This window comes from Pyrenophora tritici-repentis, chromosome 5 (genome assembly GCF_003171515.1).
Source record: "Pyrenophora tritici-repentis strain M4 chromosome 5, whole genome shotgun sequence".
Lineage (NCBI taxonomy): Eukaryota > Fungi > Ascomycota > Dothideomycetes > Pleosporales > Pleosporaceae > Pyrenophora > Pyrenophora tritici-repentis.
The window spans coordinates 133,146-146,929 of NC_089394.1; the positions used below are offsets into that span (position 1 = coordinate 133,146).

Below are 13,784 nucleotides of genomic sequence, written 5' to 3' on the forward strand. Positions count from 1 at the left end.
TGAGCTCGCAACAAGCTCCACACAAACAAAACGCTATACACGAACGATTTAGAGTACAGGACTAGCTTCATGGGCTTCTGGAGGTGGGAAACGGCTGCTGCATTAATTTACTAACAAATTACTATGGGAGTTGATGTTCTTGGGCACCAAGCTAACCAGATCTAGGCGGCTCAAGGTATTTCGAAAACCACAATAAAATCACGACGCGCTGCCGCACAATCACCGTCCCAGCAAAATTCAGATAGTAAAAATTAATCGCATGATATTGTTCACTGTCACTCTGCAATATCTCAATCTCGTGATAATAGCCATTATAGGTGGGTGCGCAGCCTCATGTTGGTGGAGGCTGCGATAGTGATGGGGTGCGCATTACGCGGTCGTGGTACCGGTACTAGCCTCTTGGCATTGTTTCAGATATACCCGCAACGGCAGGTACACAGACTTTATCTTTCCTACTTCTCAAATCCGCGTCCGCAACTATCAGTTTTCACACAGTCACGGTCGAATGTTTTCTTTGCGACATTGAACGGCGTCATGGATACATTACCACAGGAGCTCATCAACAAAATCGTCTTGTATCTAGAGCGCTATCCTGGTCAGGAACAGGCCCCGATACTTGAACAGTGCGGACACCATTCTAAGCTCCCACAGTATGCGACTATTTCTAGCCATTGGAAAGAGGCTGTGGAATTCGTCACATTTCATCGTTTGCACATCAAGAGTCATGAGCTGAGTCAGCTCGAGGCCATGGTGACCGGCAATCGTATCAAATACCTAACGAGACTTTCCTTCGAGATTATACTCGCAGAGTACTCAGAAGAAAGCTGCGGACGTGTTGAGTCAACAGAAGAACAACAATGCAATGATGAAGCCTTCACCCAAGCTATCGCAGACTTGTTCTCTCTAGTGAGAAAGTGGGAAGATGCAGGCCTAGTACATGGTTTGCGACTACAACTAAGGGATGTGTGTTCCCCGACCGACTGTCGCGACCGCAACCAAATCGACCTTGAAATGTCACAGCGCAAGCGTGGGATAGACATTTTCGAAAAGCGATGGGTGAACTCCTATATCCATCTCTCCAGACCGGAAATGATACCCACGCTCTCGAGCATCGTACATTTCCACCTTCAAGGCCACGTTTCGCGGAAGGTGGCCCTTGTAGTCGGACCTGGTCTAGCTGCAGTTCTACCCAACCTACAGAGTTTCTACTGGGAATTCGGAGAGGTAGATGACAAGTCCATCAACGTGGAAAGCAGGGCCTCCTTCGCGAGGGTGCTCGAGCAGACTAAGCTCGACAAATGCTCTGCGGCTGAAATCACCTTCCATCAAGACCCTGTAGAGGACCATCGCGTGGCTGAACCTTCGCGTATACCAATAGGCGCACTCTACGATCCGTTCAGCGCATCTCTGCGTATCTTTTCGCAGAACCTGACTTCCCTTATTCTGGACGGCTTTGTTGACTCGACTCTGTTCTGGCCTTCAAGCCATGAGATAAGCTCCATACCCAGCTGGCCAAACCTCAGGAAGCTGATAGTCTTATTCAACATGGCCGCCCCGTCTAGCGAGTGGTACTTTGACGGAACACCAGGCGAGATCGTGGAACAATTTCGCGACCATGAAGATGCAAAGATATTAGATCCGCTCGTCACGGCTTTCGCAAAGGCGGTCCAAAAGATGCCGCTCCTCGAACAGTTCCTGCTCGAAACGGAGCTTGGCCACGATATAGGCTACTGGGATATATCGTACCATGCGCCTGGAATCAAAGCGGACTGGGACGAAAACGAAGATGATGCTAAGGTGCGACGGGTCTACTATTCCGTCGGGGAAGTATGGAGCCCAGATGACTTCATCGCAGAAGCTTTTCGACGCATCGGACGGGATAGTCATGGGCCGGAGCTGATTGAAAGGTTTCACGAGCTCAGGACTTGGCCGCTTGAGTCTCCTTGGAGCTGGTTTTGACCTATGTAATGAACCTATCTGCGCTTTTACAAATGACTATGCAGTCTTGATACCTCTTGCCGAACCATTGACCGCCACAACGACCCTGTGTGTGTCGCTGCTGTAACGGGCTGAGCCCTAGGTCACATGACTAGGCCGCTGGCCTAGTCGCTTCCTTCCTTCTATCACTCCTTCCCCCAGCAGCCCGTGCACCAACCCAAACAAAGCGGGATGGCCGCCCACTTTCCTCTTCTTCTCTTCATCTCGACTGTAAATAGCATCTGGATTAGGTAGCTGGAATACAGTGCCTACAGACCGTTCACACTCTATAGCACGTTTAAGTGTTTCTCGTTGCCCTCTACGCCGAAAATGCCGCTTCGTAACCTAAAACGCGTCGCCGAGGGCACTCGCGGCCCCCGCGGCCCCTATAAGCGCGTCAAAACAGCTAAAGGCAGTGCCTCGCTGCCTATCCGCACCTCGCCACGTAAAGCCCTAGTTGCTGCAGCAAGCTAGGCTACTGAAGACGCGCCGTTCGAGTCGCAGTTGCGCGACGCCATACCAGAAGCTACTATACAACCGCTGGCCGAGGGTAGTAGGGCTGCTACGGAGGCTACAAGTGAGGCTATTAAAAGCGGGGATAATAGTGGCTTTAATGATGAGTTCACGGACAACTTTAACGGCATTAATTAGAAGCGTTTACCGCGTTTTACGAAGCTGCTGCGTACGTTAAAGCGCAACAAAAGCTAGGTATATTAGTACGGTTACCGCGTTACCTCTCTCCGTGAGCCTTATCGTACGTTCTTTGTTTGCAAATACTGCTATAATCGTAAGATCTTTTGCACCTATCTAGAGGTTACAAAGTTAACTAGTAACGCCATTAATTACCTCGCGCAGAAGCTACTTAACTACGGCTACGATCGCAAAGGTAAACTAGATTCGATTACACTACTACGAGGCTAAACGACGCTTAAGATGATGACTAAGGGCAGTGTTAATATACCTTAAGGTATTACTAACGAGCTCAGCAACTTCGACGTACAGCGCTTTCGATACGCCGCTGTTACGTAGCTTGTCGACAATAACCACCCGCTCCGCGAGTTCAAAACGCCTGCTTTTAAGTAGATAATAGAGTTTGCTAACCTAGAGGCTGCTAACGCGCTGTGGGTAAGTCACAACAGTGTAGCTAGCTTCGTGATGAGGCTGTATCGCTATATAGAACCGCAGGTTGTTTAGATGCTCTCGTCGGCTATTAGTAAGATCTATGTAAGCTTCGACGGCTAGACAACAAAAGGCGGCAAGCGCGGCTTCTTTGGAGTTGTTGCTCATTTTGCTGACGCCGACGGCACTATCAGGGACCTGCCTATCGCGCTGCCTCAGCTTACGGGCGCCCACACGGGCGAGAGGATAGCTAAAGTTGTTAGCAATATAATCGATGTCTTTAGTATAACACGTAGCCAGCTTAGGTACTTTGTGCTCAACAACGCGTACGCTAACGACACTGCCGTCACTAAACTCGCCTAGCGCTTTAAATTCACAGCAAGCTATCACCGCCTCCGCTGTAGCCCTCACACACTTAACTTAGTAGGGCAGATGATTATCTTCGGCTTTAATAAGGACGCGAACGACAATGATCAGGACGAGCACAAAACAGAGGCAGCCTACCTACAAGAATGGCGGCAGCAAGGTCCGCTTAGTGTACTAATCGATATTATCAACTACATCCAAACCCCGCAATAACACGATCTGTTTGCTAATTGCTAGCGCTGTGTTAACGCTAAGTGTCACGGTTTGGGGTCTCTCCTGCTCTGCTCCTGTAGTCGCAACTTACCTTTGTAATGGACCGATGCCTATCTGGGACTAGCGCTGTTGATGGTCACCCACCTACATATACAGTTTGTAGACTTAGACAATACAACCTTAGTTCAATCCTTCAATTCTTCCAGCACCCACAATCCCCCACACCTTCAACAACTGTACCTTTGAGGGCTAGACTATAACAGTTATCTCTTCTCTAGTCTACTTGCGGATTAGATAATTGCGATATTATTCCTCCGCCTATAAACCCTTTAGCATATAGAGGACAACTATCAACGTGGTTTATAATCAAGTGGCTTATCTAACTAAGTGGCTTAACCCTAGCTAAGGCGACTACGTCAACACTATTACACACCATAATAACTCAAACTTGACACAGAGCAGCTTGGATCCCGGGAATCACGGATAGACGTCTTCTGGATAAGGCCCAGCCATTGGCAGTAGGATGCAGGTGCTGACATAGACTTTCTATGGCACTAATGAAATCTATTCTTGCTATGTGATGGCCTTTTTTTGAATGCAAACCCTGGACAGCACCATATCACCCAATGATCAAAACATGGTCCTCTCTGGCTTGCCGCCATACACAGTGCATTAATATGATATGCTATTCTTGACTATGTAGAGTTACAGTGCTACTTTCTTCATCTGTCTATGCAGGACGTAGCATACTTGATGCTTAGCTTTTGGCGCTGATTGTGGAACTATCCAAACAGTGTTGACTAGCAATAGGGCATGCTTCGACATAGTTCACCCCAATCAAAGGTATCGCTTATTACTACCGTGATTTAGCGCTTTATGGTGGATCGGAAAGTCGTTTCTTCTCTCTGCTCGCTTGTGGGCAGCCTGGCTAACATTGTCCTGTTGCCAAAGATCTGCACAATCCTCTGGTTGATGATAACAAAGCCAGCACGGTTAAGATTTGCTGCTAGAGCAACGTAGCCAACAGAAGCTTCTACCAGTGGTAAGAAGCGCATCACATTATAGACTGCTTGAATAGTTGACAGGGACGAGCAGAATTCGAAAGGGGGAAAAGCAAGAGAGCTGAAGAAAGCAGCGAGGGCATTGGTGTGAAGGAGTATAACGCATGTCAGCACATTAATAGGACCACGCTGGTTGTCGATGGGCGACAAAGATTGACAATTCGGGCAGGTCCAGCCATGTCTGCGCCGACTATTATGGGTAATATACCAGTAGCTGCAGGTGGAGTTCAGGTACGACTATACAACGATGGCTATAGAAGGGAGGACTAAGGCGTTGTGTAGTGAAGGCATCCTGGTCCCCAAAAGACAAGCTCCGAAGGGTTAAAACTAGCGATCTATAAATAGCGATGGAGGAATAGCGGACGGATTCTTCTACGTGCGTTGAGTCTCTGTTCCGTGTATCTCCAAACCTTCTATTCTATTCAAGCCAATAGTGCAAGCATAGTGACAGTACTTAAGATCTTTGGCGGGCTCTGGATAGGCTCCAGTAGTTCTGTGGAGCGACCCCGGTCGTGTTCCGGAGTGACTTCGGTGGTTTATTCGGAGCGACTCCGGGTAGTCATCTAAGTATATAGAGCAACTCTACGGAGGAGAACAAAAAGAGGGTGTGTGCCGCGATGAGATTGATATATAAAGAGAGAAAATTGTCCTCAAGTTGAATAGACACAGTTCACAACTCCAACTGTTTACAACACTCTTTCCACCATAATCAACTACACCTATTCACGTTCCTCAACAAACATCTTTAATACAAACATGTTCGCCCTCAACGTCCTCGTCGGCCTTCTCGCCGCCGCCACCGTCTCCTCCTCGCCTATTGCCGAGGACACTGCCCTCGCAGCCCGCCAGACCACCTGGACATGCCCTGACATCGGCAAAAGCACTTGGGGCGGCGCACCGTTGATCACCGCACCTGACGCCAAGAACAGCCGCTGCTGCGTAACGGGATGGTCCTATGTGTGGGGCGAGGGGCGCGAGATCTGCTGCCGCAACGACCCGGCCCTGCTCGAGGATCCGACTTACAAGTACGCGCTGCCCTGCACCAGCGAGTTTTGGACTTCGGGAGGCCCTAAGATTGCCCTGCTGCGGAGTTGCAACATCGAGGACCCCAAGAACTTCCGCTGCAGCGCCGAATGTGACGGCGTCCCCTGGTTGTACCCTACCCCCAAGCCCTGCCCGGCCAAGAACTAAGGGATTCCGCCTGCCGACGACCGCCATCCTCGGCTGTACCGCGATGCTAGGACTTTTCTGGTTAAGAAATAGGGTGCTATGGTAGCTTTCGAAGTGTTGTTGTGTTGGCTTCTTTGTTTAATCTTGGATTTGTACATACAGCTTGTCAGGAGGGGTCGAATAGTTTAAGGAGAAAATACATCTGTTGCGGTGCGAATTTACTGGTCCCTTCTCGACGTATACTGTGCAAACCTGCGTTTTTTGTTGATTTGAGAAATACTCCTAATTCGGCAAACTAGCAACCATCATATTAGCCAACAAAAACAACCCCTGTCCGTGACTCTTGGTCGGAACTTGGCACAAAGCTCGGCTGAGCGGCGCGTCCCGGCACAGAAACTGATAGCCCGAGTCTGGAAGAAATGGAATGTACAACTCAATGTCGCGATCACTAGCTTCATAATTAGCTTGATTGCAACGAAAGACAATTCCAAAAACAGAAGAAACGAAAGAGGATCGTCGCTCAAACCCCGTGGGGATTCTATCCACCCGGTTGACTCGTATTTCGCTTAGGACGACTGATCCCCCGCAAACCGCGGCCCGTGAACTCGTGTGCGCAGCGCCTGATAAGATAAATGCATGTAATATGAGTCCACCCCTCCCCACTTATCACGTCTCCAGCCGGCCCAGTCCTGAAAAACACCACCCCGATTAATGAAGATAGGCGCCGAAACTGGTACACAGCCCCGAAAGAGCCTCTAGGCCAAGAAGGATGAACAGCCAACGAAAATGTTGCGGAATAAAGCGACGAAGCAGCGGGAGTAGAAGGCGCGTTCTCAAGCCTGCGCCCCCTTTTAAGTAGGGCCGGGTGCGGCGTGGCAAAGGCGAGGCTGAAAGCCTAGCCGAAGCTCTAAGTACTTACAGACTTAGAAGTCCCCCGGCCGAGGTCGCAACACGAGCCTTCTTAAGTAATATAACCGGCAGAGGAAGCATAGCTACGCCTCCTTCAAGAGTACAGCACCGACAAGATCTAGGCTAGCTACGCCCTTAATGAATAGTTCCGAATTCACATCTCCTTCTTAACCGGGCCTGACTCTACTTATAATCTTTTCCACGGAAATATATCGCTTGATCCACTCCTATATGTCCGACTAGCTGATGTGGCTCTACAGATTGATTTTTGTTGAGCACAGAAAGAGATCGCAGACACCATGAGATCGTCCCTTCTTGGTTGTCATGACCAGAAACAAAACGCATTAAGTACGGGGCCAGTTGCAATCATGATGCGACAACGTCAACAGAAGCTTTCGTTTTCCTTAAAGTCGTCAATCAAGGTACAACATAAGCCTTCCACCGATTTGGTATTAAACTTAGTAGGAATAGCTGCTGCACATTGCATGTACAATATGATCTTTATGACGTACGCTACGGCATAATGCGCGATGCGGTGTAATGCGTAGTTCGGCGCAATGCGTGGAAGCATTATTCAGCCCTGTATAGGATTAAGTTGGAACCTTGTTTATTTGAAGGCTTAAGGGTTTTGAAACATGTGTTTCGCGCATAAAGGCACGTGACGCTAGACACAGTGGAATTCTGTTGTTGTTCCCCGCCAAGCACTAGCCAAGGCCGAGTTAGCGCACGTCACCTGTGAACGCCTGACATGCCGTTTCAACTTGTGTAGCGCCTCATGCTGTTCTAGTATTCTCTCCGCAAAACACACTCCACGATGTTGGCGTACAATGCGGACTTGGCACGCATGTTCTGGGCACTATCGTTCTCTCTGCGATGCACACATGTTTTGATGCGCAATAGCAACTACACAAGAGCGACTCAATGTATAAAGACGAACCCTAATGCCGTGGTTAGAACAGCATCAAAGCATCACATCTTCTCTTCACACCACCTCTTCTTCACTTCTTATCTGTTGATCCAGATACCATTTTTTCCATCGGATACTTGACGTGTCCACTTTAGAACCCCTTTCAAACCAACTCTTCCATCGACTCTTCCAACATCTCTTCCACCGACAACTAACATGCGCTACACTACCGCTACCGCTTTCGCCGCCATGATGGGCATGTCTGCCCTTCATGCTGCACCTGTTGGTCCCAACCACCCGTCTGGTGCGGATCATCTCGGCATGCCTATGGTTTATGACGACAGCATATTCCAAGAGAAGACGGTCTCTCGGCTTCACTCACGCACACCCGATCATTTCAAAACCAACGATTACAGGCTCGGATCTGCGGCGAGCGAGGAGGCAAGGCGTCGTTTCCCCAATCTTCCTACGGTGAATGGCAAACGCGAGACAGGTGGCCGCCGCATTGGTAAAGCCCCTGAGCCTGTCGCTTGTAAGAACTGTTGGCATGATGGGACATTCACTACCTACTACACCAAGAAGCGCGAGGCAAGCCCTCAACGTGGTCGCGGAGCCGTAAATGCCGTCAAGGGCATTGGTGGTGCCCTTGGTTTTCTCAGTGATGGACTCACAATCCACAATGCTGTTACCCAGAAGCGCGAGGCAAGCCCCCAGCGTGGCCGCGGTGCCGTGAATGCTATCAAGGGCATTGGTGGTGCCCTTGGTTTTCTCAGTGATGGACTCACAATCCACAATGCTGTTACCCAGAAGCGCGAGGCAAGCCCCCAGCGTGGCCGCGGTGCCGTGAATGCTATCAAGGGCATTGGTGGTGCCCTTGGTTTTCTCAGTGATGGACTCACAATCCACAATGCTGTTACCCAGAAGCGCGAGGCAAGCCCCAGCGTGGCCGCGGTGCCGTGAATGCTATCAAGGGCATTGGTGGTGCCCTTGGTTTTCTCAGTGATGGACTCACAATCCACAATGCTGTTACCCAGAAGCGCGAGGCAAGCCCCAGCGTGGCCGCGGTGCCGTGAATGCTATCAAGGGCATTGGTGGTGCCCTTGGTTTTCTCAGTGATGGACTCACAATCCACAATGCTGTTACCCAGAAGCGCGAAGCAAGCTTCCAGCGTACCCACCCCGGCAACACTTACGAAAACATGCCTGGCCTTGACACGGTCGAACCCAACGCCATTCAGCAGAAGCGCGAGAACCTACAAAATGTTGCCACAATCGATCCTAACGCCATCGCTTCCCTGCACAATAACGGCATTCCCCAGAAGCGTGAGGCTAGCCCTTCCCGTATCCCCATTGGCGACCATACACCTGGATATACGATCAACTTCCCTGACGCGGGTAAGGATTACAGCATAGGAAAGCGTGAGGCTAGCCCTAACCGTGGTGACGATAACCCTATATCCGGACATCTGGCTACCGACCCCAGCTACCTAAAGAAAGAGAACACCAAATCTATCCACGAGACGCGCGACGCAAGCCGTTTCTATGGCGAGCAAATAGGCGGAACTGCCGAAACTGATCTCGCTAAGGTCTATCAGATGCTCCGAGAAGACCGCTCAAGACACGAATCTATCCACCAGACGCGCGACGCCAGCCCTCAAGGTTATGCCGAAACTGCCGCTGATCAGACCCTGCGCCAGCTTGGGTTCGAGAAAGTGCACAGCAAATCTACCCACGAGACGCGCGACGCCAGCCGCGACGGCGGCCATTTCTCTAACAAGCCTTTGGGCGGAATTCCCGAAACTGATTGGGATAAGGTCAACGAGATGCGCCAAGCCAGCCGCCCAAGAGACAAATCTATCCACCAGACGCGCGAGGCTGCCCTTGACACTACCCTGGAGACTGATCAGCTCGTCCATCCTGGCTGGATCGACCACAAGCCCGTATCTTCACTTCTCCAGACACGCGAGGCTGCCCATGACAGTGATAAGATTGTGGTTGTTCATCCCGATATCTTCGCCTCGCCTCTGCCCCAGGCTACCCCCAGCTTTCCTTTTCCCGGAGATAATACCGGAACCTTCCGTGGCCTGAAGCGCGAGGCTGAAGCTCAGCGTAGCCAGCTAAAGGGCCAGCCCAAGCTGCCCGAGGCTATCGGCGCCGGTATGCCCACAGATGGCACCGCCCCCGTTAATCTCCTAAAGCGCGAGGCTGAAGCTCAGCGCAACAACGGTGGCATGCCTTACACAAACCTCGGCGGAGAGTTGGGCATAAACGACAGATTCGGTCGCAATACCCTTAACGAGCGCGAGGCTGAGCCTAAGAACAAGCTAACGGCGCCTTCCATGACTACCGACGCCGAGGTAGATCCCTTGATCATCGGATACCAGAAGCGCGAGGCTGAAGCTCAGCGCAACAGCAGGATCATTGGGAACACGCCGACTTCAAAGTGCCCTGGTTACACTTGCGCTTATGGCCCCCCCGCGGTGGATGAGATGGGGGTTCAAATGAAGTACCACCAGTGCTGTTGACTTTCCCTTTCCATCTGAGCAATTAGCTTGGGGGTGTGAGAGGAGCTGGATTAAGAGGCTGATGGGGGACGATCGGTTTGATGGCGGTATAGAAACGACATGATGTTTATGAACTATAGATAGATGCATTTTAGACGGGGTTTTAGGTATTTTATGATTGTTAATTTTAAGCAGTTTTCTTCTATACTGTTGAGAATATCTGGGTTCAGTCCAGGTAGAAGGTGCTTGGGGATCACATGATGTGCTGGTGTGGCAGGCACTGCCCGGTGGGCAATAGCACCCACCACAATAGAGTGAGACCTTGACACATGACACGATAGTCAATACAATACGTTGTAGCCACCCCGCCTTGTCCCTCCTCCCACTCGGTTATCCATAGTAGTCATACTACTAGAGGGACCTTGTTCCAATATATACTCTTATTCTTTTGTTATATGCAGCAGCGTGAAGATATCAATCTCGCAACCACAACTACTATACCATTACACTCCAAGCCCCACTTTCATTGCTACTGCATCAACACTTAATACATCCTCCTCACCCTCCCCACATCCTCTATACCCACCACGCCAGCAAAAGCCCTTAACGCATCCCTTGCTCTATCCCACCCAATCGCCATACCAACCTGTCACATAAACTTCCCCTCTAACTCCTCTTCCGTAAGCGGATTCTTAATACTACCTTTCGCATGCTCTATATGTCTTTCCAGCACAGCTCTATTATCAAATGTAAGTCTTACATACGCCTCTGCTCTCGACATAGCATCATCAACTACTACATTAACTTTCTTGCGCAGACGAACAACAGTCTCGTTGCTAATAACGTTATTAGTGAACTAAGCGGGCGTTGCTTAACCGTAGAGTAACGCCACAGCAGCGGCGTAGTAGATGCTAAATTTCGCCTGTGAACTATCCTGCGGCTCCGTCTTCCCCGTTAGGACGAGGACCTCGGGGTTCCCACGCGCGTCCACGGTTTTAATATCGTGAACAAAACAGCCACCGCTGTCTTGCATCTCGCTGCTAAGCTAGATGCAAGCATCGATAGTAGGATGCATAACGATGCCACACGGATACAGTTTCCATGTATTCTTCTCAACCTCCTATACCGTACCTAATTGGTCGAAATACGCGGCTGCGTTTTCCCGTGTGTTGACGACGTGCAGCCAGCCGTACTCTGCCTCGAGTGCTTGAAGAGAAGACGTATACCCGTTCTTTGCGAGTAAGGCTGCTAGCATACCTGTTTGCGCGGCGCGGCCAATATGCAGGGCTTTTGTGTCTGAGCCGAAGAATGCCTGCATGCCGATGACGTGCGTGGACGCGATGCCGATGGCGTGTTGGATCTGTGGTGTGGAGAGGTTGAATAACTTGGCTACGGAGATGGCGGCGCCGATGAAACCGGTGGTGGAGGTGGTGTGCCAGCCGGTGTTGTAGTGTTCCGGGGAGACGGAGAGGCCGAGTTTGCATTCTGCTTCTATGCCGGCGATGAATGCGGTGATGAATGCGGTGATGAATTCGTGGCCGGTTATAGGGCCGTGTGCTTCGGCGATGGCGAGGAGGGCACTGGCGATGGGGCCGGCGGGGTGGATGATGGTTTCCAGGTGGGTGTCGTCGTAGTCGTCGACGTGGCTGGCGATGCCGTTGATGAGGGCCGCGGTTTGGGCGTCGGCGTAACGGAGGGAAATGAAGGAGTTTGAGCTTAGGACGCATGATGTTGGGGGTCCGGAGAATTGGGTTAGGGTCGTATTTAGGGCTATTTGTGGTGCGGGCTGTGAAGTAAAACCTCCAATGGCACATCCAGCCCAGTTATAGAATGATTTGTTAGCGGCTGCAAGAACACTGGGTGTAAGACTGGCGTATGTTAGGTTGGTAGCCCAAGTTGCGAGTTGTAGTGTAGCCATGGTGAACAGTTACTATCACTGCATTGAAAACATGATGAAAGGGTTGGAGAATGCATCATATATAAAGCTTATCTGAAGATGTAAACATTGCCACTGCGGAGTATAGAATTCGGATAAAGAAGAAGATTTCACCAACTAAAGCTTGACAGGACGCCTCCACGTTCTGAGGTTGGACAAGGGATCATCTCACTAGCTAGACCACACATGAAGCTCGGAAAACAAGATCGGACAAGACGTTAGCGCGGTGATCTGCATTGGAGGTTGGGGAAATGGCGGTGTTAGTATTGTCCGGCGACAGAGTTGGCGCCGGCTCGCCTTATTATTAAAATGCAAAAGCCCCTTGAGCGTTCGTGGAGTATAATCGTGATTTGGATAACTTGATAACTGTTGAGAAAGAATGACTCTCTCAGTCATGGCATGTAAGTGTGTCAATTGCTAACTATACAAAGCTCGGCTAATATAGAGCGGTGTGGGTCATGTGACTTAGCGTCCTCGTGACAGGTGACCGGAATATTCTCAACACTCCCCCATAAGCCGATCAGCTGTACCCACTACTTTGTATAGGTCTTGCAGTCGAAGCTTCTTCTCCCTTTATATGCTTCCACTGAACGCCTTGTATGCACTTTCCAACACTCCCCCAGAAGTGCCTTGTCAACAGAGATGTCAACAAGCAAGTCAAGCTGGCTTGATTCTTATCGATTGCAGATCACAGACAATATAGAGGCTCGTGCACAGTGGCACGTCCCAGAGAATGGTCTGTGATCTGCAATCGATAAGAATCAAGCCAGCTTGACTTGCTTGTTGACATCTCTGCTTGTCAACAAGAATGAAACCTCCCTGTCACCCTATAGTGGCCGTTACGTTGCGAGTCCCTCAAGTAAAGTGAGGTATCGGCCGAGTGAAGAGTTGAGGAAAGAAGGTCGAGAAAGAAGGTCGAGAGAGAAGGTCGAGAAAGAAGGTCGAGAAAGAAGGTCGAGAAAGAAGGTCGAGAAAGAAGGTCGAGAGAATTTTCGCGTTTGAAAATCAAGGTAGAATCGATATCACCAACATACCGACTCTCCCTCGACTCCTACGTGAGAGTCAGCGCTCCCTCAGCTTGGTACTCCCAGTACTCTAGCTGTGTACGCTCTCCTCTGTCCCAGCGCTCCCCCAGCTTGGTACTCCCAGTACTCTAGCTGTGTACGCTCTCCTCTATCCTAGCGCTCCCCTAGCTTAGTACTCCCAGTACTCTAGCTATGTACGCTCTCCTCTCTTGTTGTCCCCGCTCCGTTCCTCCGCTCCTGCCTCCTTGTCTGTGTCCTATTCAGGGCTCCAGACCCTAACACCCTTATTCTCCCCATCGTTATATAAGCCTTTGCTTCTTTGCGTTTATTTAACGAAATCCTTTGGAAAGAAGATAAAAATCGATCGAGAAATCGGGTGGGGTAGGTGGGTAGCGTTCGAGAGAGTAAAAAAACTTCGAGCACCGTCAAACGGTAGGTTTTCGAGTTTAAGGAATTGAAAGTAGCTGTCGAACTGTAGCTACTAGTTTAAAAAGAAGGTCTCGAAAGGTTACTATCGATAGGCAGGCAATTCGAGTTGTTTTCGGAAGAATCGATGGTTACCGTCGGTAGGTAGGTATTCGAATCGTTGTCAAAAGGT

The 13,784-nt window shown here is 50.2% G+C and overlaps 6 protein-coding genes across 6 annotated transcripts; 5 read left to right on the forward strand and 1 right to left on the reverse strand.

Annotated features, from left to right (window-relative positions):
- Window positions 1–534: 534 nt before the first annotated feature.
- On the forward strand, window positions 535–1,959 carry PtrM4_100260 (uncharacterized protein; the record flags this gene model as incomplete). Its single annotated transcript, XM_066107390.1, has 1 exon — window positions 535–1,959. One exon carries the CDS (start codon window positions 535–537, stop codon window positions 1,957–1,959), a length of 1,425 nt encoding a protein of 474 aa, XP_065961839.1.
- Window positions 1,960–2,307: 348 nt separating this feature from the next.
- Window positions 2,308–2,628, forward strand: PtrM4_100270 (uncharacterized protein; the record flags this gene model as incomplete). The annotated part of the gene is made up of 2 exons (XM_066107391.1): window positions 2,308–2,422; window positions 2,462–2,628. 2 exons carry the CDS (start codon window positions 2,308–2,310, stop codon window positions 2,626–2,628), a joined length of 282 nt encoding a protein of 93 aa, XP_065961840.1.
- Window positions 2,629–5,492: 2,864 nt separating this feature from the next.
- PtrM4_100280 (Atrophin-1 domain containing protein) lies at window positions 5,493–5,927 on the forward strand (the record flags this gene model as incomplete). Its single annotated transcript, XM_001942291.2, has 1 exon — window positions 5,493–5,927. One exon carries the CDS (start codon window positions 5,493–5,495, stop codon window positions 5,925–5,927), a length of 435 nt encoding a protein of 144 aa, XP_001942326.2.
- Window positions 5,928–7,938: 2,011 nt separating this feature from the next.
- On the forward strand, window positions 7,939–8,682 carry PtrM4_100290 (uncharacterized protein; the record flags this gene model as incomplete). Its single annotated transcript, XM_066107392.1, has 1 exon — window positions 7,939–8,682. The coding sequence occupies one exon, from the start codon at window positions 7,939–7,941 to the stop codon at window positions 8,680–8,682; it is 744 nt and encodes a 247-aa protein (XP_065961841.1).
- Window positions 8,683–8,920: 238 nt separating this feature from the next.
- PtrM4_100300 (uncharacterized protein) lies at window positions 8,921–10,246 on the forward strand (the record flags this gene model as incomplete). Its single annotated transcript, XM_001942292.2, has 1 exon — window positions 8,921–10,246. One exon carries the CDS (start codon window positions 8,921–8,923, stop codon window positions 10,244–10,246), a length of 1,326 nt encoding a protein of 441 aa, XP_001942327.2.
- Window positions 10,247–11,345: 1,099 nt separating this feature from the next.
- PtrM4_100310 (PrpD, protein involved in propionate catabolism) lies at window positions 11,346–12,143 on the reverse strand (the record flags this gene model as incomplete). The annotated part of the gene is made up of 1 exon (XM_001942293.2): window positions 11,346–12,143. The coding sequence occupies one exon, from the start codon at window positions 12,141–12,143 to the stop codon at window positions 11,346–11,348; it is 798 nt and encodes a 265-aa protein (XP_001942328.2).
- Window positions 12,144–13,784: the final 1,641 nt, after the last annotated feature.